The sequence below is a fragment of the Pangasianodon hypophthalmus genome, chromosome 8 (assembly GCF_027358585.1).
Source record: "Pangasianodon hypophthalmus isolate fPanHyp1 chromosome 8, fPanHyp1.pri, whole genome shotgun sequence".
Taxonomy (NCBI): Eukaryota; Metazoa; Chordata; class Actinopteri; order Siluriformes; family Pangasiidae; genus Pangasianodon; species Pangasianodon hypophthalmus.
In genome coordinates, this window is record NC_069717.1 from 3,415,453 (window position 1) to 3,440,320 (window position 24,868).

The following is a 24,868-nucleotide window of genomic DNA, read 5'->3' on the forward strand; positions in this document are numbered from 1 at the left end:
AGCAAGCAGGGCTTTCGCAACGTCTGCTTCTGTTTTCAGAAGCGAGTCTGTAGGTCAGGGGAGAGAGAGGGAGAGAGAGGGGGAAGGAGTAAAAGAGAGAGTCGTAAGATTCCACTTTATTAAGTGCCCTTACACGGTAAGGGAGGGAGAACGCAGGATTTGCTGGATGGCTTCAGGTGGAAAAAAACTCTAAGCCACATGTAAGCAGAGAACCTCGAGGTCTTTCTCTCATCTTTCATGGAGTCACATGTAGCACGTTGCACTTTCTGTGTCTGATTAAATTTACTGCTTCCTACCAAAACACACACAGTGCACAATTAAACAAAACCACTACAAACTACAAAACAAATGCATGACCCACATTTAACTTTCACACAAAGGTGATTGTTTCTTTGAACAGCTCTTTCGAAGAACGAGGATCACAACAGCGAGGTATTTCATTAACATTATTGTGAGATTGTGTATTGCCTCGATCATTCTTTCTCAGCAAACTGTAAAACGTTCCAGGGTACAGAAGGTGGGAGGGTGAGTTCCTATCTCCACTTCCTAGAAGCACCGGGCACTGTATCGGTCTGTCACATGAACACACACAAGGTTTACTCCAGGACATCATTCTTGTATTTCAGTACACTGTTATATAATGGATATTTGAAATGCACTAAAAAAACAAAAGGCGATTACATCTCTCACTTTTCTCTCAAAAGCAACCGAAGAAATTAATCCCTGGGTGTAGGTTCCGATTTTATAAGACACTAATCCTATACAATTGAGTGCAAAAGTTCGTACCCTTCATTTTTTCCACGAGTGGGGTGGGTGGTGATAAATGTGCAAATTATCGACCAAAAAATGATTCTTAAAAATTAAATGTGGGAGCATCCTGCAAAAAAGACAATTAAGTACTATAAGGCAAAATCAGCAACAAGTAGCTTTAAAAGATAAATAAATAAATAAAAGTTTTACCATGTCTATAGGAGTGAATCTCTACACACAATACAATACGATTTTGATTCTTATGGAAACAATTTGATATTTGAGGATACCAATGAATCTGCTACGATATGATACAACCGATACGTGACCAACTTTGCTCAGAATCTGGGGAAGGCCTGATTATGTAGAGAAGGACTGTTTTAAAAGTGTCGGAGTTTCACGCTAATCATCTTGCTAGTCTATTACATTATTTACACATCAGTTTAAATCACTAAATGGATGTTTAAACCTATTTTAAACAACAACTGGCATCCAGTGCAGCTGTTTGAGACCAGGTGTAATGTGATTCCTTATTCACAGCAATTCGCTCTCTGTAATCTAGTGACAGAGCTCTTTGGTAAACCAGATAAAACATCCTGACGAGTCAACAAAAAAGCATTTCTAGTTTCTCACTATCATCGGCTGAGAGAATGTCACAGACCTTAGATATATTTCTAACACGGTGCTGTTTTGCAAACATTATTAATGTGGTTCTTAAAGCTGAGTTCACTATCGAAAATAACTCCCAGGTTTTTGATAAAATTTTTCACCTTCGTAAATAAAGACTCTAATAACAGTGATTTCTGGTTTATCATTATTTAACCAATAGTGATGACGCATCTGAAACCTGATGTCCTTTAAACAGTCAATAAAAGATCTATGAGGGTCAGGAGCTAGAGATATATGGAGCTGTGTTGTATTTATTAATTATCCTGGCTAACAGACGTATAAAATAATGTCAGTCCCAAAACTGAACCTTGAGGGACTCCAAAGTATGATGATTGGATTAGCAAGTGGCAAGCGAAACATAGGTAGGATCGAAACAAACAAATAAACAAACAAAACAGATCCTGAGAAACCAGCCCTGGTTTATTATCTTGTGGTCAGATGTATCGAAAGCTGGCGAATAGTATAGGAGCATATTAATATTCAGAAGGGCAGATCCAAATATTTGCACTGATGATATTGTCTCATAATTTCTTTTCACTGCTACACAGTTTAAACATTTTTGTTACTTGTAATGGAGTACCAGCTTGTAAAAGCTAACGTAAATCTAAGAGTGTACAAACATTTGTATAGATCATATATATATTTATTTGTACTTATGTGCCTATAATTCTGGCTCAGATTTTAATTAGACTTTGGTAGAATTTCAGAAAATTCAGAAAAGCATCTAATAATTAAAGGTGCAATAAGTAAGATATTTTTTTTTTCTTTTCCTTCCTGAGATTAGGTCTCTAACAGTTTGGTGGTTTTGACATTTGATCGATTCCCAGCCATCTTCACGAAGCTCCGCCCCCAGGATCTATGGTGGACTGTTAAGTGTCTATAAAATGACTGACAGGAGGTGCATCCAACACAAACAAGCATTCCGGACAGGAAGTCAGTTTTCCAAAGGGGTTTTCTCACTGACCTAATGCACTAAGACCATGGCTTAATCTTTTTTTTTTTTTTTTTTTTTAAATCATGTTCTACATATCCTCCAGGTTATTTGCACAAGTAAGAAATAAAAAAAATCAACTATTGCACCTTTAACAACGTATTTACAGCATGTTGCTCATTTGATTTTAGAAAATACCCTTTCTATATTTGAGCAGTGATATAAGTCGGTGTTGTCTGAATGACATCATGACTCACAGTATCTCTCAGACTGAACCTGTGCTCACTCATCATGACATGGATGGATGGGTAGATGGGTAGATGGATGGTTGATAGCAGTTTGGTTTATTACAGAAACTTGCATCATGCATGAGCCCTGTTACTGTAACCTATAGCGGAAATGCACATTTACTGTACATTTGAGTTTGAGTTTGAGCGGGGAAATAAGATTTCACTTCTGGTTACTCATTATATAGGTTTAATAACGTTTCGGACTGTTTTTGTTTATATTTTTTGAAAAATAAATGGGACAAAGGCAGTTTGAATTCCGCCCTAAAACAGAAAACGTCACTGTGTTTGTGTGCGCGTGTGTTCTCAGCCGATGGGCGGGGTTTACCGCGAGCAAGGGGCGTGGCTTAAATGACAGCGAAGTTATATAAACTCCGTCTCGCGGCGCTTTGTACGTTCCACACAGTAGAACACTGTCAGGTCCGAGACCACACCGACAGCAGAGGGGTCGCACAACGGCAGTCAGACTGGAGCTTTAAACTCACAACAACGGGGTGAGCACGTATTCCTGATGTTCATTATTATTATTATTTTATATGTATACATTTGCAGTGTTTTGCTATTTAGCATTTGAGCACTTGCCTGTGGAAACAATAGCGCAATAGCGAGTCAAGCTAGGACACAAGGCAAAATTAGTTATTTATGTCCTTTCTAAGTGTTAGTAGTTTTTAATGTTTATTATTAAGCGATGTGTATTTTGAATTTGTGAAATATACAATTCAAGGATAGGGTTTTAATTCTCGTTTTTCGAGTTATCGCTCTTCAACGGTAGCTAACGGACGTTTAGAAATGGGTGTGATCCCAAATCGATGTCTACTCCCTACACAAGTGCACTACTGTGAGTGTAAAAGAATGGCTTTCGTACCCTAGCTAGTGCACTAAGCGTGCGATTTGGGATTCGGCTCCAGTACTAAATGACGGTTATTGTATTTATTCTGAGCTCTAACTAATGGATCTTAAATTATTCAGTAATAAAATAATAGTTGTTAATTGACGTAAGGACGCGTATTAATAAAAAAAACAGCTGTATTTCTATAATAGTTATGATTCAGATATTGTTTTTGTTACATACCTTTGCTAGCAGAGTCTTGTAATGCTAGTGCTAATGTACCTGGACGTTTTTTTTCCCAGTAATTTTCCAGTAATTTTCCCGAATATTCCTTCAGACACTGATGAGGTTTAGTTAATAGGCTGCTAATAAATCCTATAAGAGCTTAACATTTAACATGTGATCATTTATAAAGTATTCTTTGCTTATTTAGCCAATACACACATCTCAGTCCAGGACTGCACAGACATGGAAAAAGTCATTTTCCCAGATTTGGGAAATATATTGGAAATGTGTTTTATCTCTCAGGAATATGCTTAAGACATGCCTTTATTGTCTGACTAACACAGCCTCTTATAATAGACATCACATCTCATGCAGCAGTTAGTGATCTTGAAAAAAATGTCACGAAACCTGAACAGGGAAAGTTGATACAGGCAATCTGAAAGGAGGAAAGAAATCCTAAAAAAAATGGAAGAATTGAACTTGGATTTGTTTCTGTTGTTCATCCAGAGGGAGAAATGTTAGTGCTATCAATTATGTGACTATACATGAGAGAAAAACATTCATTTTCCTGAAGATTCATACATTAGCTCTCCTAACAAGGGATGCTTTTATTGGCTAGATAGTAGATCTTGCTAATTAGGTGTTGGTCATGAATGACTTTTATTCATGGGTTAAAATTTTAAACAGTGTGAAGTCAACACATGGGTGAGAGAGAGAGAGAGATTTATGGCTTTTTGCATGGATGTTTTTGCATGGTACAGTATATGATGCAATATCATTTATTCAAGGTAGTCTGGATTCTTGGCGCTCAGTATCACTTTGGCACACAGACAGGAAGTCATTTCTGCTCATCACGTTGTAGCCGTGATTGATGTTCTATACATACTTTGAATAACGTACGATTTTTGCTCATTTTTCAGGTTTCCCGTTTAAAGCACTGCAGTCACCAGACATCGGATTAGCGAAGTGAGACTAATCACTCCAGCTAAGCGAACCGTTGTTGCCGGCAGCCACTGATCCGATTGGGGGAAAAAAGTCACCGAATCAGGAAGCAAGATGGTGCAGAATAAGATCGCAGCCGTAACCGGATTCCATCGCTCTTTCAAGGTGTGTTGGCACGCGTCCTCGTTTCCTATTCCTAAGTACACTGAAGTTTGCCATTGTGTCATTATCTTGCCATGACACATATACCAAAAAATGTGGATATTTATACTGTTTATTAATAACAACACATTACACATTAATTACAGTTGATATTATGAGAAATATACACGTTTGTGCGCTTTCTTTCTTTTGATTGCAGTTTGTTTAAAATGTAATATTTGTTTATTTCAGGGCCAAAATCCTTTCGAAACGGACGAATTTTCCAAAACCGGATCCCACCTTCTTGATCCCGCCTTCAATTTCGATTGCTCCACTCGCCCTGGTGAGTAAGAAGACCTCGCTGACGTCCTTGCTCTTGTCTCAGACATGCCTTGGGTTTGTGGCTTTACGTTCACGACATTAAACCAGCGTTTACATAGCGCTCTGGCAGTGCTTAAGGTCTTTTTTTGGCTTGCCAATGATTATCTGCTTCCAAAACCACAACCCACACACATACTGTCATTTTGTGGAGGTATTCCTGTGATGTGGGTCACACTCCCAGTCGGGTTGTTTACAGTAAAGAGTCAGGGCCTTGTCGCTTTATAGTTAAGCCTCTGTCTCCCATCTGCCTGTGTTTTAAGCCTGCTTCAAACAGAGGATCAGCTTCTTCATTTCTTCACGTATAACCGTTTTCTCTTTCTTCCCGTCCCGACATGAAGACATGCCATCCAGCAAGCCGATCGACATACCCGACGCCAAGAAGCGAAACAAGAAGAAAAAGAGGTGCCGGGCGACCGACAGCTTCTCGGGGCGGTTTGAGGGTGAGTGTAACAGCGTATATCAGGGTCTGAAGGTGTCTGTGGGTGTGTATGTGCCCCCTTTTGTGGCCGTGCTATCTTTATTTACCTAATCTTGGTATTTATCGATTTCACAGTCATCCTGCAGTCGTGATTGTGGTGATTCATAGACCACCACCGATCTTGCTGATACAGTTACCTCTAATCTGCTTTTCTACCAAAGCAGCATGACAGTGTAGCATCTACAGTTTACAGACAACTGTTTACAATGCTCTTTTGTCCTGTCGAGTTAGTGTGCACTGTCCTGAGGATATACTCCCCTGAATATATATTGTCCTGGGAGTATACATTGCTCTGAGTAGACATTGTATTAAATATATCCTGACTGTATGTTGTCCCAAGTGTATACTCAGTATATGGTGATTATATATTATCTTGTAAGTATATTGTTATGTTTATATGATATAGTATTATGTTATGATTATATATTGTCATAAATATATCATATATTATATCATATGTCATAAGTATATCCCGATTATATATTGTTTTTGGAGTATTTACTGTCTTAAGTATATTTTTAACCTATATATTGTTCCAGGAGTATGCACTGTCCTGAGTATAGATTGTCCAGAGTATTTACTTCCCTGAGTATATATGGCGTATTTTGCGCTCATCTCACACGCTGTACTGTCTGTTGCACTGGGAAACTGAATAAACATTTTGTTCCATTGTATATACGTGTTCTGGAGGAATGACTTTAATACCTACTTCACGTATTCATTGCCATTAATAGAGTTTACTGTTGTCTTTCTCCGTTCAGATGTCTATAAGCTGCAGGATGAAGTGTTGGGAGAGGGAGCTTATGCAAAAGTGCAAACATGCATCAGCCAAATCACTCAGAAGGAATACGCTGTGAAGGTAAGCCGCCCTCTGGTCTAGGATTAAATTCTCAGAGATTAAATAAATGGTTGCTTATCGGTGAAAGTGTGTGTGTGTGTTTTATGTGTTATGTCAGCAATATAGATTAAACTGTGGTATTCCTGTGTTGTTTTGAACGGGATTACCCTTTTGCACTCATGCCATTTCTAGGAACTTATTAAACAGGTTACTGGAAACGGCGCCGTCGTCTGCACACGACTGCAGTTTGTTATTGTGAGCGTGTTACATTTCTGAAAACCTGCAGGGCATGAGCTGTTTGCCTCTGTCGCCTCTGGCTTGTTATTTATGAACATAAATCTACATCCGAATTTCTATAAACCTGCTTGGAATTTACTGAGCTCAGCATTTGAGTTGGTTTGTGGTTTGCAGGAATATAAAGGTATTTTCAGGTTCAATGTGTTATTCCTAGATTATGGCTGTGAATGTTATCTAACTCTGAAAGTTAAGCATTAGCCAAAATTAAAAGGACTCGGTAGGCAGCCCTTTGATCGCTGTTGGACTGTTGTTGGATTGTGTTTAGAAAAAGAGGATGTTAGCGCTGAACTGTTGCACTGTTGCTGCATTCAATGCTGGCTCAGCAAAGAAGCTCCCCCATCCTGTTTTTGTTAGATCATCCGTTAAAACGGCCAATCGGAATGCAGGGAGGGTCACATCCTCCTCTTTTCTGCGCTCCCATTGGCCAGCGAACCAGGCAGTGGCGGGAACATTGTGTTCTGTTCTGGTATGTCTGCCAAAACACACACCAGTGGAGGAAGAAGGGGAGGAGGGGGCGGTCCGAGGTTGTGTTTTGAAATGTTTACCTTCTTTCTTGATCATGCACTGTACAAAGACGTAAGGCGTGGCCTCAAGAACAAACGTTATGTGCCAGAGGCTTGTTACCTCGTGAATTTTATTTTTTTCCCTTGTTAAAGACACTTTGAGGAAGTGGAGTGTTGAGAAATGCTGTGGCTGTTTTGATTTTTCAGCGGCACGTGCTTGCAAGGAGAGAATGTGCTAGAAAGTTCTGTTTGCGTTTGATAATTTCATTTAAATATGATAAAACGACTTTATCCATAAAAGCATTAACTTAACTACCACCACCAGCATGTATTTTTATTGCTGATGGTGTTTTTGCAGACAGCTGGAAGACAGGCCACACGCTTGCTTCTGCAACACTGGCTATCTGCAGGGCTTTGTTGTCCTGGGGTAGGCGGGTGGTGGGGGCGGCGTTTGTGGCTCGTTATCTCCATCAGGGCCGTTTTCGGGTGGGAAGGAGCGCTGTAAATTGAGACCAGATGTCATGGTCACCCCACCCCCTCCCTGAGGTTGGGGCATCAAGGGGGTTGGTGTCGGTATCCGAGTCTGAACAAAAGAACTGAGCGAAAACAGCCCACTAGCCAGCCTTCCTGAGTTGCACCCCCTCCTTCCTTTTAGTTGTGCATGTGTTCAGTTATTGCACTTCTGGGCGTCATGTTTACAGGCCTAGCTTATTTTACACGCTCAGTTTGGCTCCATTAGGGCAACCGTCCGAGGCTGCTGTGAGGATTTATGGTGCAGTCCATGCACTAAGTAAGGAAGGAAACACTTGGGGTGTGACATTATAGGAAAATAATCAACAGCAGTGTGGTGTGATGCAACCTAACATGAAGCCTAGTTTCTGTTACCACCCAGAGGCTAATTATTTTACAATAACAGCACTTCTTGAAGCGTGTTATTCTACGTATACAACAGCAGTTTGTCAAGGATCACACTTTTTAACTTTTCAAAGAATGACGCATATTTTTGACCATTTGTGGTTACATTTAAAGTTAAGGAATATCTGCAAAACACGTTCGTTTCTGTCATGACTTAAATTATTTATAGATTACATCTGTAGTATTGTGTAGATCTGTAGTCACTTTGGTTAGCACGGGTTTGTGTGGCTTCTGTTCAGAGGTTGCTGACTCAGGCGCACTGTGGTTTGTAGGGGAATGCAGAGCTGGCCTTAACACCAGGCTCTAATCCAGGACCTACATTGTGTGCCGCTTCTCTCACTAGCACCACTAATCCAGTCACGTCCAGCCCGCGCCACATGGCGAGGGGGTCAATGGGGTGCCTGGGAGAGAGAGAGAGCAATTTGCTGTCAACAGCCAATTTCAGCTCTCCATAACCTCCAAGCTCAATTTAGCTCGTTCTGATTTTGATGTGCTTTTATTGTCAATGGAATTTGACCCGCAAACATTCTGAGGGCTTTGTGTTGGCAATGTCATGGGCCTCCCCGGGCTGGAATATGAGTTAGGATATATTTTGGTATGCAGAGCAACATTCGCAGCTGTTGCAGAGACTTTCAAATCATGATTGTGTGGACAAGAGAGAAAATGACAAAATGTTAATGTTAAAACCTTTGATCCTACCATAATGTCATTTTTTTCCTCTGTCTTGCAGATCATAGAGAAGAGACCAGGACATAGTCGAAGTCGTGTGTTCAGGGAGGTGGAGATGCTGTATCAGTGCCAGGGCCACAGGTAACATACTCTCCAAACTTCGCCAATGCAAACTGAGGCATAGCTTTAATTAGCCAGGCTTGGTGCTTTGAATAAAATATTATAACGGTTAAGATATTATGCAGGAGACTTATTTGTACAGTGTAAAGTGACCCGATGAGAAGCGCATCAGGTGGCTGCTTGCGTATGACCCTTGCCCTGACCCGTATAGACCCTGTGTAATAGTATAGGCTCTTGCACGTATGCCTTTAGAAACCAGGCTTATCGTGTACATGGGTGAAAAAGTTCTGAATCCCTTCATCCTGTCTCCATGCAGAAACATCCTGGAGCTTGTGGAGTTTTTTGAAGAGGAGGATAAGTTTTACCTGGTGTTTGAGAAGCTGAGGGGAGGTACGTAGATCCTAGGAGCATTCTCTACCTCTGAATAAAAGTTAGTTTTTATGTAACAGCATCCTGAAGAAAATGGCTCTGTTGGAACCAAAAAAAAGATGAATAAACTGATCTTGTGTATAATTGAATGAACTCTGAGCTCTAGTGCTAATGGTTTTGCATGTGTCCTTTTTTTTTTTTTTTTTTTTTCTTTCTCCAGGCTCTGTCTTGACCCACATTCACAGAAGGAGACACTTCAGTGAGCAGGAAGCGAGCATTGTGGTGCAGGACATTGCAAGCGCTCTGGACTTTCTGCACAACAAAGGTGAGTGGGTTTGTGGATTTGAATTGCAGAATGACATCATGGACTATACTTATATAGTATAAATATAGTAAAAGTTCCTTACCGGGAATAGTCTGTTTAGGAATTAAATAAGGTGGTGATGGTGGTGGGGGAGAGGTAGCTAGGGTGCTGGAGGATGGGATGTCAAATCGTAGCCTGATCACATTTCGGTGTTCCATATCGCTTCCTTGAAAGATGTTCTAAGAAGTTCATTGAGAAGGCAAAGGGTCTCATGTTTTGTCTTCGCCTGGAGGACATTAGTATGATCATCTATTTATATCAGCTCTTGGCAACGCAGTGTATTGGAAACATACTTACATTACTCTGTTGCTCTTTTGTCATCCTCCAAAACCCTGGAGAACCAACTTAATATCTAAATGCATGACCCGTGTGTGTGTGTGTCCTCTAGGGATGGCCCACAGAGACCTCAAGCCAGAAAACATCTTATGTGAACACGAAGACAGGGTGAGTCTGTTTTATTCTTATTTTATTATTTTTTGTTTGTTTTGGTTTTCTCAGCCTCAACAAGTCTTGAATGAAACCAGTAGTGTGGCTTTCCTGTCGAGAGAATGTGAAAATGTGAATAATCACAAGCATGACTGACAGCTCGTGCAGTCAAAACGCGTGACAAGTTCCTGACTTTGATTCTTCCGCTTTCAGATTTCACCTGTGAAAATTTGTGATTTCGACCTGGGCAGTGGAATCAAGCTGAACAGCGACAGCTCTCCCATCTCTACTCCAGAGCTCCTCACACCGGTATGTAAACGTAAATGTGTGTGTGTGTGTGTGTGTGTGTCACATTCAAACAATAAGTGAAGAAGACTCTGTTCATGCGAGAGAATATTCATAGCCTGGTGATGCATGCATTATTTGGAAGGTTAGGAGTGGTTAAGGCCTGTTTTGTCACTCTTGCCTAGATAAGCCAGATGTTTTCACAGTGCCACTCTTATCATCCAGTCCCCTCCCGCCACGCTATTGGCCGAGCATGGGTGGTGCCAGCTGAATGGCTGGCTCCTATTGGTGAGAAGGAAGCTCATCTGTGAGGTCAAGGCCCGGATTTATGGCTGGCTGGAAAGTTTTTGAATTCAGGCATGCCTCTGAGTGAGACAAACATTCAGGGCTGGGCTTTGATAAATAAGTTATCAGCTACAGGAGAGCGATCAGTGCTCTTTCTCTCTACATTCATATCTTTGGGGTAGATTTTAATCTTTGTTTATGGATCGTGTTGAATGTTGAACCTGCAAAAACTTTGTTTTTGTGTATTAGAATGCTCGTGCATTCATGAGAATCAATGAAATGACGGATAACAACAGGTGATGGAGAAACAGTAGGTGGTGTGTAGTGAAATGTTTTCCCAGGGGCGTTTGGTGTAACCCGAGTTGCACTAGTCTCCTGCATGTTTTTAGAAAGTCTACAGACTATTAGGGGGTAGAATAGCAAACGGGTGGAGAGAGTTGTACACGTGTTTAACCTGCGCAGCACTGAAGCCCATTCTACACGCCACTTCATTGTGTATCCGATTACCGCTGGCTGCAGGTTTTATAATGGAGACGTGTTTCTTTAAACAAAAGCTGCACACCAGATTAAAAAAATCTGTGTTTTGTGTCCTTTTGGAGATTTGTTTCTATTTCTAACCCGGTTTGGACTTGTTATTTATCATTCTCAGGAACAGAATCTGCTCAGGTCCTTGATTGCAAGAACAAGTTGTGCAAAACAGCAAATCTCAAGGCAAAGAGCAGAATAAGTTATCAAACAGGAATAAAAAAAATAATAATTCCAGTCATGTTCTTGGAAGCGAGTTCCTTGGCAGTCGTCATTTTTTTTGTCCCTTGAGCCTCAGCCTGTCGTTTAGCTCTTTGAAGTTTTCACTTCTCTATCCTTTTTTGTTTTGCTTCTCTGGTAGAGAGTGGCAATGAGGTCAGATGTTATGGGAGGTCCTTTCCCTTTCTCCGCTTCTTGAGCATAGCAACTGGGTTGCGATTGGCTGGTGGAAAGGAAGGGCGAGCTGGGTAGGAGGAGCCAAATGCTGAAGTGTGGAACAAGCATTCTGCTTGTTTTGCTTAGGCTTTATCACACGGATCATCATAACAGATTCTTCATTCCTGCAAACAAATTTGTGCCAAGGTTTAATATCTGCAGGTTTTTTTTGTTTTGTTTTGTTTTTTTTTTTAAAGGAAATTGTTGGTTTAACCTATGCAGCCTCAGTGCACTTCCTGTAACAGTGTGGGTTTGATTTCTGAGAAATGCTGAGCATTTATACCACCACACAGCTGTGAACTCTCTCTCTCTCTCTCTCACTCTTTCTCACAAACACACACACACACACACACACACACATGTACTCACAGGGGAATTTTAAACCTGACTTACATGTAACCTGCTCGCGCATGGGAGGCTGATGCAAAACTGAGCCACAAACTGAAACACTCTGCCAGCTGAGAAGCCACTTCCTTGTCACATGGCCAGGAAAACCCCACATTTATTTTGCCAACAAGTCTACATCTGTCAGCTATCTGTCTCTCCCATGTGGCGTAATTCCCCACACCCAAGGAAGCGCCTGATGCAAGGCTTTGCTAATTTTGCACCAAGTACTTACAGGAAGAGAAAATCTGCAGTGCAGGTTATCATTTGATCTCCCTCCTCCTCTCTCCTCTCATCTCCTGCTATTATAGAGATAGCACCCATATCTCCGGTCTATAGACACAACCAACAAAGAAACATGAAACACGGTTGTTTGCTAATTGTGGACTCTTCCATTTGCGCCGAGTAGCTAACAGCACTATTTACGCCGTCATCTGGAGCAGCTCAGGGCTCGTCTTTTGTCTGACCCCTGATAAGGGAGGCTGTTAAGAGACGACCTGAATGTGGGGGTGTTGAGCGATGTCGAGCAGGCAGGCGGCGGAGGAGGAGGAGGGGGCGATTCAGAACAGCCAAGCTTTTGTCTGCATCTCCTGAATTCCTGCACTGCGAAAGTACGTTGCATAAAGGCTCAGTGGGGCGGAGCGGCACAACAGCTGCGTTCAACGAGGACAAAAGAAGCCCATTGCCTGCGCAAACACGCCAGGAGAAGAACGTCAGCCCTCAAAAACAAAACAAAACAAAACAAAACAAAAGCAGACATACTTTTCAGCTTGCTGTGGCATCTCAGACCTGATTTCGGCATCATTTTCTGCAGTATACTATTGTAAACGGAATCCTAAAGCACCTCGATAACCTCATTAAGCTAAAGGACTCCTTCAAAAGCTGACCAGACTTTAACCTAGAAATTCCCTTGGATTACCGGTCCTTAGAAAAAAAAAATCCCACAAGTGGTGATTTCGCAACCATACCCCTGGCCTGCATTTCATAATTACTGGAGTTTAATGCGGTCTAACAAAAGAAATCTGGTAGAGGAAAATCTAACCGAACTGACCCAGAAGCCTTGCGGCTTTTGAAGGATTATCTTTTGTTCTCCACTCGATCACTGTACGGCTTTTTGTTGGGAAATGTGTTCATTTATATATATATACACACACACATACACACACACACACATATAAAGCATGTCTGTGTGGTTGTGTTTTGTTTATGCGGTGTGGGCGTGTGGTGTTGTGTAAGAGGTGTTGAGTGATGTTGAGTTTTCTGGGACACTCAATCCTCTTTTCCCTTCCTGGGCATTTGGCCTAGTTTCAGAAAGAAGGCGTTTTGCAGAGACTTAGAGAGCGAACACTGAGCTGAGTTTTCAAAACTTTCCATGACTCAACCAACTCAGCCATGAGAGTAACCCTTTCCGCACATATATAATCTTTCTACACACACAGAGGTTTTCTTTTCCATAGTAACAGCTTAGTCAGCACACCATCCTATCGTAGATTATTTTCCTATAACAGCATGCCCCCAAGCATTTTATTCTTTTCATAAAAAGTCCATACCTCACCCTGAACCTGTATGATTAATCCTTGATGTATTTGTGGTGATCTCATACACACGGCTTATTTCTAATCTCATTCATTATCTGCCATGTGACGGTCACACAGTCTCTCCGCTAAGCACATGACCTCAGTCTACATCCAGAAACACTCGAAAAGCAGCTGGTGTTTAACACTTTCTTTTTTTATTTGTTCCTCTTGCCTTTGCCACACCACACCTAAACATAAACGCCATTTCCTTATGACACTGGTGCATATTAACAGCCCAGGTGGCAACCGTTTACTTCATTTCCATTCAGTGACTAATGATGTCGCCCTTTCTCTTTTTGTCCTTTGCAGTGTGGTTCTGCTGAATACATGGCGCCCGAGGTGGTGGAGGCGTTCAACGAGGAAGCCACCATCTACGATAAACGCTGTGACCTGTGGAGCCTGGGCGTCATCCTGTACATCATGCTAAGTGGCTATCCTCCCTTCGTGGGCCGCTGTGGAAGCGACTGTGGCTGGGAGAACGGCGAGCCTTGTTACGCCTGCCAAGTACGTCAACCTTGGCACGAATATTTAATGCTTTGATGCGTTAATGCTGCTGTTTGTAACTCTTAAAAGTATTTCTAAACATATAATGATCACACGGTTTCAAAGATACCTTTGCAAAAACGCTCAGATGCAATCAGTGAAGCAGGTTTGCTCAGTTGTTGTTCGTTTTAAGCTTCGGTTTGCATTTTTTTCTGGCCCAGAAATTAGCCAGAACTGAGTTTCTCAGCTCTGCCTTGATCCTGTACCATAAAATATAGTTATAAATATTTCCCGAGAAGGGAGCGTTAGGCTGTGCAGTGCTATGACCGTGGAGGATTAATTAAACAAGCTACTTGTCATTACTGTAAATAATAATCAATTTCTTTCCCTCTGTTATCCACCAATCTCAGAACACACTGTTTGAAAGTATCCAGGAGGGCAAATACGAATTTCCCGAGAAAGAGTGGGCTCATATCTCCTGGAGTGCCAAAGACCTCATCTCCAAACTGTTGGTCCGGGACGCAAAGAACCGGCTCAGCGCCGCTCAGGTTCTGCAGCACCCGTGGGTGCAAGGGGTAAGGATCTAGACTGTTTTCTTCCCCTCTCTTTCTCTCTCTCTCTCTCTCTCTCTCTCTCTCTCTCTCTCTCTCTCTCTCTCTCAACCGTCAGAACAGGGTTAACCAGTCCAGCCTGGGTGTATTCTGAGCTGGTCATTTTGCTTATGGCGTAAGTCATTTACAAGAAGACTCTCTCTTAGGAAAATGTCGACAGCCGACAGAAGCATTTCATTTGGATTCAGTGCATAAGCGGCTAGACGTATGATGTAATCGTAATGTTTTCTCTTCTTTCTTCCATCAGGGTGCTCCTGATTCTATCCCAGCCTCCATCCTGCTTCAGAGGTGAGCTTTTCTTTCTATCTAATCCTACAGGAGTGGTTTTACAATCTGTAGTATTAAAGATAATTTAGTAGCGTTAGTAGTTAAGCTAAGGAACAATAGCGTGTTTATCTGCTGACCTCACGTGTCTGCGTCCTCCGTGCCTGCAGGAACAGCAGCGCCAAGGACTTGACGTTCTTCGCCGGACAGGCGATGGCTGTGAACCGGCAGCTCGCGGAGCAGGACGACCTGGACGCGCAGCGACAGGAAGAGGCGTCTCCTCAGGTGGTGACGGCAGGCGCGTGCTCCATGCGTCTCTCGCCACCATCCAACTCTAAACTGGCCAAACGGAGGCAGAGGAGCAGCGCCATGAAGGGGGCGCCGGTGTCCGCCGCTGAGCTCAGCCAGCTCCTCGCTCCGCTTGTCCTCATCGGAGACTGCGCCTGAGAGACATTTTGGTGCCGCTCACCCTGCTGGACAGTCGGCGAGGAAAAAAAAAAAAAGTGTTTATTTTTTTGAAGTCTCTGCCACCCCCTCGTTCAGGTGTCCCTCTGTCTATCCATGCCTCTTCCTCATTAAAGGAGTACCTCGTCTAAGAAATTTGATAGAATTTCTGGGTGACGTATTTCCTGTATGCAAAATGAGAACGTCTGAGGCTCGTCCCGAACCCGCTTGTGGCGTCGCTCCCTCCTTTATTCATCCTCAGGCTCCTCCAGCACTTCTGTCAGCACCCCGCGGCAGGGTTCGGGACCCATAAGCAGAGGGATACGCCAACCTTTTTTTTTTTTTTTTTAATTTTATTTAAAAGGCAGAACATTTTGAAACCAGCCGCTCAAGACACCAAAGGACTATGACACCCACAGAAACCCCCTCCCCTTTTCCTCAGCTGCTTCCACTTTTACAACTGGATCCACTGTGAATTTTTTTTTTTCTCAATGAGAAGACTTTCAGGAATGTTCTGCCTCCTGTACGTGTGTACGTGCCCAGATGTCCCCATCGTCAGTACTAAGATTCTCACGCTTTATGCAATTCCTAATGACTTCATCACTCAAGCTGTCAGACTTCTGGGAGATTTTTCTGTGCTGCCAGTGCCTCACCTCACCTCGCCTCCATTAGTGTTTCAAAGCCAATGAATTCCTGTCATCAGCAGACAAAACCCCAGACACTCATACAGCATTAAACTCAATGTCTGTTATTCAGGATTGGCCTCTTCTACCAAATTAATGAAAGCACTTGATGTTTTTTTTGGGGGGTGTTTAAAATTTTTTTTTTTCCAAAATCAGTGCCAGAGTTCTTGCATATATTTGAACGCATTTTCTCCAAAAGTGCACTTTGAGAACTCGGATCGTACTCCTATATTTTGGGAGCCTACTTAAGTTCCTTTTTCTCCCCCATTAACTTTTAAACCATTAAAGCCATTAACTTCTCAGACTTGTCTTCTGTTGAAGACGTGAGGGTTTAATTGGCACGCAGGAAATCTCCAAAATCCAAATTGACTACCCGAGATGATAAGTAGACTTGGGACTTTTGGGTGACGTGTAACCGCATTTTTGTGTAAGGCGATGATTGAGATCAGCACAACAAGGGGTCAGTCGTTAAGCGCACACTGGGAGGGATGATCACGTGGTAACGCAAGCACAGGTTAGTTTACGTGACTAAATGAACTCCAGCTGGTCATGGAATAAGGCTTTGAAAAAACGTTCTCCTCAGTTTGGTACTGATGCCACAGTCTGATGGTACAGTGATTTATAAAAACCATTGCCTCATAGGCACTGCCAAATAAGTTAAACATTTACAACCCATTAAGAGGGCGGGGGAGAGATTTCTTTCATAAAGTCAAAAATTAAAAAAAAAAAAATGGAAGCATTCCAGGAAAAAAAAATAAGTCAGAAAAACTTACAAAAAAAGGTCTTCCAAGGCAATGTAGCTGTATGAATAAGTGTGAAAAGTTCTTTTTTTTTTTTTTAAACAAAAAGGTTTACTTGTTTGTTTTTTTTTTTGTTTGTGCGTAACTCCATTTGAATATTGAAACTGTGCCACACTGTTGTTTTAAGCTTTTTATCATTATTATTATTATTATTATTATTATTATTATTATTATTTTTGTTATTGTATCTTCATCTTCAAGCAGGTGCTGTTCAAATGTTCAGGTGAAACACCAGATTCCTCTCCCCCTGAACCTTTTTTTTTTTTTTTTTTTAAACCTCTTTTAAGTATTCATGTGATGTATTGCTGGTGCAGAAGTTGGGGTATATAACGTGTGAAAGATTCTTTTTTTTTAAACAAAATTGAAGTGAGAAAGAAGAGGCAATATTTTACTACTTTCAGTGTTTTCATCAGGGGTGGACAAATCATAAATTCATTAGCAAGCCCAACCAGACACATAAACCTAACTGACAAGGCTACAAAGTGTAACGTAGGGTAATAACACATGGCAAGCTAGCTAGCTAGTTAAGTCTATTAATACAGATACAAAAGAGTAAATGCTTGTGTAGAAGACGACTCGGCCATTATCCTTTTCTAAGAAAGCGTCTGTGCGGGGAAAAAAAAAAGCTACAAAGTCATCGGACAGCGTTTCAGCTATGAGCTGTGACATTCTGTCCTCACATCACATCACACGTAAAAGATAATATTCGAGTCTAGCTACCATCTTTATTTTGTTCTTGACATGTTTAACAACATGTACAAGCAGGGGAAAACGTCTCTTTTGTGAGCATCAAGAGGACATTTTTTTTGTTTCCCTAGAAGAAAAGGAAAAAAATACACTGGCTAGTCTACTGAACCCTAAAAAATAAAAAAAATTTAAAAAAAAGGAAAAAACTTAATAGCCCAGACACAAAATCATCTTGTCCTGGGTTAGAGATTTGTCCGCCTCATTTCTTGTTGGTAACATTGTCTACTTCAGGTTAGTTTGCTTCATACATTTTTTTTTTTATTTTTTATTCCTCATAACTTTGTGAGATGGAACACAGGATTGTGCTGGAGGGATATTGGGCAAAGGAAGTGCATCTTTTGAGTCTAGATGTATGCGTCCACGTTGGTAGATTAGTGGAACTTGTTTTATGGGTTGTACTTGTTTTCAGGCATTAATATCACCAATGAGAAAGCAAAAAAAACCCCATCCACGCACTCTATAATAATCCTGTTGAATGTTAAGCGAGCGCTGCTCGCTCGGCAGTGCATTTTCTTTCATAGGTTGCAAAACGACAAACAAACGGCACTCGAGCCTATTAGTTGAGAATAGGACACTGATTGTAATTTTTTTTATATATATTTCTACATTTGCATCTTTTGTGGAGGTTTTATGTCTTATAGTAAGACTTACTTGAATTGTATATGCAGCGGTTTTCTCACATTTTGCTCGGGAAACTACCTTTATACCTGTACACAAAGCTGTTCATGAGACAAGGCAATCGTTTGGTTTGGAGAATAATTTCGACCACTCGTCGAATCAGTATTTAACTCGCCTGTATGTAATTCTCCTCGTCCTGTTTTTACTGCAAAGACACCGGACATTGGTTTCGTTCTCAAACGTTCAAAAACGAAGCGTGGCTTGGATTCGGATGCCCGCAAGCATCCGAGACGAGATCCACCTTTTTTTTTTTATTTTTTATTTTCCTCCCAACCAGAAGTTAAGGACTGCCTTGTATTAAAGAGTCGGGGATGAGTTTAATCCTCACTTTTCTTTACTTCCGTTTGTTTTGTTGTGAAAAAGGTTGGAGGAACAGCGTTATTTCTAACAGCTGGACTTGTAGCAGTGGGATGTTGGCGTTCAACCTTATTTCCCCAAGTGAATTTATTATTATTATAGGGGCTGAAATGCTTTTATTTTCCCATCTGTTCAATTGTTTCATGTTAATATGACCTGAAGGTTGAAAAACTCTTGTGTATTCAGCACTGTCTGATTTCTGATGTTCCCACCCACAACCCAAATGACTCATGGGAAGAAAATCCCAAACTGCAGGGTTATTTCCACCAAGCGGGATTTCTCGGTTAGCCGAGCGAGTGCTGTTCAGTAGGACTGTCCCTGACCTCTCCTCTTCCCCTGTTGGTCAGGTTCGCTTAACTGAGAAAGCTCACTTCCTGAAATGCCCCGCTGCCCGGGGTTTTTCCTCTCGGGACAATGACAAACCGTAGAAGCACTTTACTGTACCACGTGGCTGATTTCAGTTCACTCAAAGCAAGACATATGACTTGTTGTTGCAGGATTTTGTATTGTTTTCTAATGAAAAGAAACAATAAAACGCTTTGAACCACAAACTTGCTGTCTGACTTGGTGTGTTCTGGTAATCTGATATATATTCAAGTACAGTGCAAAAGTTTGTATCCCCTAGATATCACGAATGCTAGGATACAAAATCTGATCAGACGAGGTACAAAAAGATTGATGCAGGTGTAGAGAGACTAATGTGCTTTTGTGTTGCATTTAGAAAGACAGATGCAAACTTTTGATATCATTTAGGCCTTTTGCCCCCCACTATTAACATCTTAATATACACCATTTGATCATTTTTTGAAACTGTTGGTGCTACAAATTAAATTTCTGTCCTGGTCCTAAGGGTGTGCAGACTTTTGCACTGAGAAGTAACTTACTCTATTCGAATGCAAGCATAGAGCTCATTAGTTAAGGGTCCAAAACAGGATCTGAGTGCTATCATTTTCTATTTAAAAAAAAAATCTCACAAAGTCAAATAAAGAAATCTTATAAAGTCAAATTCCTCTTCCAAAAAGGTTAAATCTAAAAGTCTAATGGGTTCTTTGGTCTGTTGCAAATGAAGCAGAGAGGCTTCCAAGGATAGACAGATCAAATTCGAGCACTACGGTAGCTGATGAAGCTGAAGAAGATGCACATTTGTGGAAAAAAAAGAAAGAAAAACACATCAATGCATATAAAAATTTCTAAGCTGAAAAATTCAACCAAAACATTTGAGTAGAAAAAAAAGCTACAACTTTCCTTTTTCTAACATCTTCAGGAAAGAGGAGTTTACACTTTGTGTTTTTTTTGTCCTATTAACTTCAAAAGAGAAAAGAAAGAGAGGGTGGTGAGGGAACGAGTGTTTATAGCTGCTATAATGTAAGTGAGAACAGGAACTCACTTGTTTTGCAGACATTAAATGTAACCATAAACAGTTGCTGTCGTATAAGAGGAATAAAACACTTTAGGGGTGTGCTGTGATTTGAAAATAATCAACTGGCGGCAGTAACTCTGCTTCATCACACCACTTTGTCCCATTGATTGTTTTCCTTTAACAGCACAACTCCAAGTGTATTATTGCTTACTTAATTCATCATATTGTCCTATACTGAGTACTGTAACCGTTATGTTCTGCTAAATCCTGCAGCAGTTTTCAGGTTTTCTGGCACTGCCACAGCAAACACAGGCGCTGCCAGTAAGCGTTTATCTCTCAAGGCCATGAGTCTGTTCCTGATCACACCTTGTCCAGCCTGTGCCAGTCACCTGAGCTGAAATCACGTGGTTTAGCTTTACCTTGAGCAAACAGCAGCATTTGAACAATGCAAGGTTGAGCTGTGTGTTTTCATTTGAGCTGGAAAATACTAGATCTGCCTCTCTCCCAGTCTGGCTGATGTAAGTGCAGTGTAAACACTCAGTGCATGATTGCTCAGATTCAACAGAAGGAAATGAGACATGACCACAAGACAGCAGCTGTGGCGTCACTCAGACATCACGTGATCAACACTGTTTCACAGCTATATACATACGATGTCTATATTTCATGTGTACATAGGATGCATCCATAGGATGTATATGTTTCCTGAGTTGCACGAATTTCACACTTCATGGAGCACGTGCTGCAAAGTTTCACGTCTGACTATTATGCATGCACGACCACGTGTCTCTCTGTCCACGTGTCTCTATCTCCCTCTAGTGGTCATTAAAAAAAAATAGATTGAAACCCAAAACTCTTACTTACTTTTCAAAAACAGTCAGAAATCAGTTGTATGTCTAGCCAAATCATTTCATCAAAATTGAATCAATTGCAATTTAAAAAAAAAAAAGAATTGACATCATACTTTTTATCCATTTAGAGTTACATTTAATGTCGGCGAAACGTCTTCAAAATAAGTTAGTTCCTGCTATCTTTTACGTTACAGCAGCTATAAACAGTCGTTCCATCACCAGTCTTTCTTTTCTTCTCTCTTGAAGTTAATGAAACAAAAACTGCAGCTCGTCATGTTACTGTGAAACCGCAAAGCGTAAACTCCTCTGTCCTGAAGTCTTCACCAGAAAACCTGCTTAAACTGGAGACTCCTTCCATAACTATTAAATGAATGAAATACATTTCTCCTCACAAAAAAATTGGAGATTTCCTGCACCATATTAATGAGAATAAATATGTTGTTAAATAACAACACATTTTAAAAAGTGTTTTTTTATAAGCCGTAGATTATGTAGCGCATCCACCATGCAAGTCTCTTTGAATGAGCTGTTACTATAGAAACGATAACGTATTAAAAAGAGCACACTAATATAAACCTATCGTCTGAATTACAGCCAGCACTACCGTCAGAGCTGCTGTTCTAGAAAATTAATCAACAGCTTCAGACTGGAGAGTTTAGCAGCGGAGAATTCAACAGATTCTGTATCCTGCACCCACTTCTGTGCTGCCTTGAATAGAAATTGAGTCTTAACCTCCAGGCAGAGGCAACCATGTTTAGGGATAAAATATCCTAGAAAAACAAGAAATGGACAAAAACAACAAAGAATTTCTGAGGGTTTTTTTAAAAACTTTTTTTCAAGGATGGCATTGTATGTGCATTAATTTTAAATATTGTTTTAAATGTCAAATAGTTAATAAATTATTTCTCTAATTATTGAAGTGGAAAATTTGAGTCAGTGTGTGAACCGTTTCGTCAATTATTTCACCCATTCTCTGAAAGGGTGCCAATATTTCTGCACTTCATTTCAAATACCATTCTGTTTGCTGTAAGTTCCACTTCCTCTCTGAAAGAGGGAGGGTTTTGATGATAGCGGTTCTGCCGGGTTTTGGCTTCTCTGGGCCGAGCGTCACATGTCCTGGACTGGTGCATTGTGGGAAGTATTGGTCACCGTGGCCTGGGAGAGTAAAAATATATCTGTCTGAACAGATGGCGTCTCTGAGGCTTCATGCTGGTTTGGTTCGCTCTGTTGGCTGGTGGTGAGGTGGTGTGTGTGTGTGTGTGTGTGTGTGTGTGTGTGTGTGAGCGAGCTTGCCCTTTGTGGGTCGTACTCGATGAGACAGCCTTCTTTTCTCTTCGTAAACCTCCAGAATCTGTCTGAGCTCTTCCTGTACATGACACTTGTGGATGCATTTCCCTCTAAAATGATGTCAGAATATTTTATTTTGTCCAAAAAGGTTTATTTCCTGTGGATCAGATCAATAAATGCAACCCGGAACCATCGGAACCAGTTGAATTGAGTTTAGAATTATAAAGTTATCTGACATTTCTAAGCAAAAATGAGTCAATGTTATAAACATGCCACTAATTACTATATGTGAATGTGGTGTGCAGTCATGTTGGAACGGGAAGGGGCCATCCCCAAACTGTTCCCACAAAGTTGGGAGTATGAAAATGTCTTGGCACAATGCAGTCAGGCCACACAAAGTGAAGTGAAGTGAAGTGAAGTGGCCAAGTACGGTGACCCATACTCGGAATTTGTGCTCTGCATTTAACCCATCCAAGTGCACACACACAGTAGTGAACACACACACCGTGAACACACACCTGGAGCAGTGGGCAGCCTATTTTGCTGCGGCGCCCAGGGAGCAGTTGGGGGTTCGGTGCCTTGCTTAAGGATTTCACCTCAGTCGTGGTATTGAGGGTGGGAGAGAGCGCTGGTCATTCACTCCCCCACCTACAATCCCTGCAGGACCCGAGACTCGAACCCACGACCTTCAGGTTCACCTTTGGGTTGCAAGTCTGACTCTCCATCCATTAGGCCACGACTGCCCCGTGAAGTTTGGAGGTCTGTAGCTATTGACTCTGCAGAAAGTTGGCGACTTCTGCGCACTGTGAGCCTCAGCATGCACTGACCCCGCTCTGTGATTTTACGTGGCCTACCACTTTGTGGCTGAGTTGCTGTTGTTCCCAATTGCTTCCACTTTGTTATAACACCACTAACAGTTGACCGTGGAATATTTAGTAGTGAGGAAATTTCACGAATGGACTTATTGCACAGTTGGCATCCTTATCACGGTACCACGCTTTTGAATTCACCGAGCTCCTGAGAGCGACCCATTCTCTCACAAATGTTTGTAGAAGCAGTCTGCATGCCTAGGTGCTTGATTTTATACACCTGTAGCCATGAAAGTGATTCGAACACCTGAAGTCAATGATTTGGAGGAGTGTCCCAAAACTTTTGGCAATATAGTGTACTTCAGGTCATGCAGGTATAGGAAAATAATCCGTGACAGAGTGATGTGATGAAGCTGAGTTACTGTAACCGGAAGTTGTTATTATTATTATTGTTATTATTATTATTAACAGCACATCCAGTATCAGTGTTTTATTCCTCTTATAATACCACAGCAAACTGCTAAAGTTGCAATTTTTTTTATTTATTAAAGAAGGACACATCGTTTCATTTTTATCCATTTATAATTACATTTAAAGTTGGGGAACATCTGCGAGACAAGTCAGTTCCTGTTATCACTTACATTATAGCAGCGTAAACTCCTCTGTCCTGAAGACTTTCCTGTGGTGGGAAACTTACTGACTGTAACAAAGTGCTGACACTGGAGACTCCTTCCATAAATGTGAAATAAACATCTCCTATCAGAAGTCTCCATTAAATAACACATTTCTTTATCTGTTTATTATTAGTGTTAGATTCACAAGTCCTTGTGAATGAGCTGTTACTATAGAAACCATTGTATACTAGAATATAACTTTAATGTAAATCTGAGATTTAAATCACAGCTGGAACTTTCTGAGCTGCTGCTGTAGAAAATGAACAAACACCTTCTGACTGAAAACAGTCGAGAATTCAGCAGCTCTGTGGAATAAAAATATTGTAAAAAATGATAAAACTGGTGTAATACTTTCTAATCCAGCTCTTGAATGTTTGCATGTGTGCAGAACTTTACGTAAGGAATTCCGGGGAAAATGGCAGCTATAATCTTATGCCTTTTTCTCACAAAGTCTTGTGATAATTTCCTGCCATGCTGAGCTCATGTGCTCTCTGTTTAGCTGCAATGCAACCAGCAGAGAGCAGCACATCATAGTCAATAACACATCTGTGATTCTTACCTGCACACACACAGCAGCTGGTGATGTAGTTAGTCATGAAACAGCAGATCTGCAATTTCAGTATCAATTTCATATTTATAAATCTTGCCTTGTTTTCAAATCAGCTTATGTAATATATAATCATCAGCTTATATAATACACAATTATCATTATGTATACTTTTTTTTAAAAACTGTAACGCTGATGTTAGTTTATTGTGAAATGATAGATTTTGTACTTATTCTATGTTGACTTACTGAAGAGAAAGAAAGAGAATGAGAATGGGTGGAAAAAACCTGAGAAATACAGGAAGAAAGAGCAAAAGAGAAAGATAACAAAAAAAAGGAAGGAAGAAAGGAAGGAAGATACTGTGTGAAATAAGAAGACAGAGAGAAATTGAAACTAAGAAGGGAAAGAAAAATAAACAAAGAAATGAAGTAGAGAAAGTAATGCAGAGTAGAGAGTATGAGAGAGAGAGAGAGAGAGAGAGAGAGGGCTACAGTGTGCACTATGTTTGTGCATTTTAGAGAAGATGCTCATTGGTCAGCTTTGAATTATACTGTGACATCACCATCAAAAAAAAAAAAAAATCTAAATAATAATAATAATAATAATAATAATAATAATAATAATAATAATAATAATAGAGTTACCCAA

The 24,868-nt window shown here is 40.9% G+C and overlaps 1 protein-coding gene across 1 annotated transcript; it reads left to right on the plus strand.

Moving 5' to 3' along the window:
- Nucleotides 1–2,976: 2,976 nt before the first annotated feature.
- Nucleotides 2,977–19,243, plus strand: mknk2b (MAPK interacting serine/threonine kinase 2b). The gene is made up of 14 exons (XM_034306530.2): nt 2,977–3,131; nt 4,612–4,798; nt 5,027–5,117; nt 5,494–5,595; nt 6,395–6,492; nt 8,917–8,996; nt 9,292–9,365; nt 9,565–9,669; nt 10,097–10,152; nt 10,348–10,443; nt 13,935–14,129; nt 14,519–14,683; nt 14,967–15,007; nt 15,154–19,243. Exons 2-14 carry the CDS (start codon nt 4,748–4,750, stop codon nt 15,428–15,430), a joined length of 1,431 nt encoding a protein of 476 aa, XP_034162421.2. The 5' UTR covers nt 2,977–3,131; nt 4,612–4,747; the 3' UTR covers nt 15,431–19,243.
- Nucleotides 19,244–24,868: the final 5,625 nt, after the last annotated feature.

What these genes read in the sequence shown, in the direction of transcription:
- mknk2b (XM_034306530.2), top strand. Translation starts at nt 4,748, where the DNA reads ATGGTGCAGAATAAGATCGCAGCCGTAACCGGATTCCATCGCTCTTTC. An exon ending in GATTCCATCGCTCTTTCAAG is followed by an intron (nt 4,799 to 5,026) that starts GTGTGTTGGCAC and finishes TGTTTATTTCAG; the next exon opens with GGCCAAAATCCTTTCGAAAC. An exon ending in AGCCTTGTTACGCCTGCCAA is followed by an intron (nt 14,130 to 14,518) that starts GTACGTCAACCT and finishes CACCAATCTCAG; the next exon opens with AACACACTGTTTGAAAGTAT.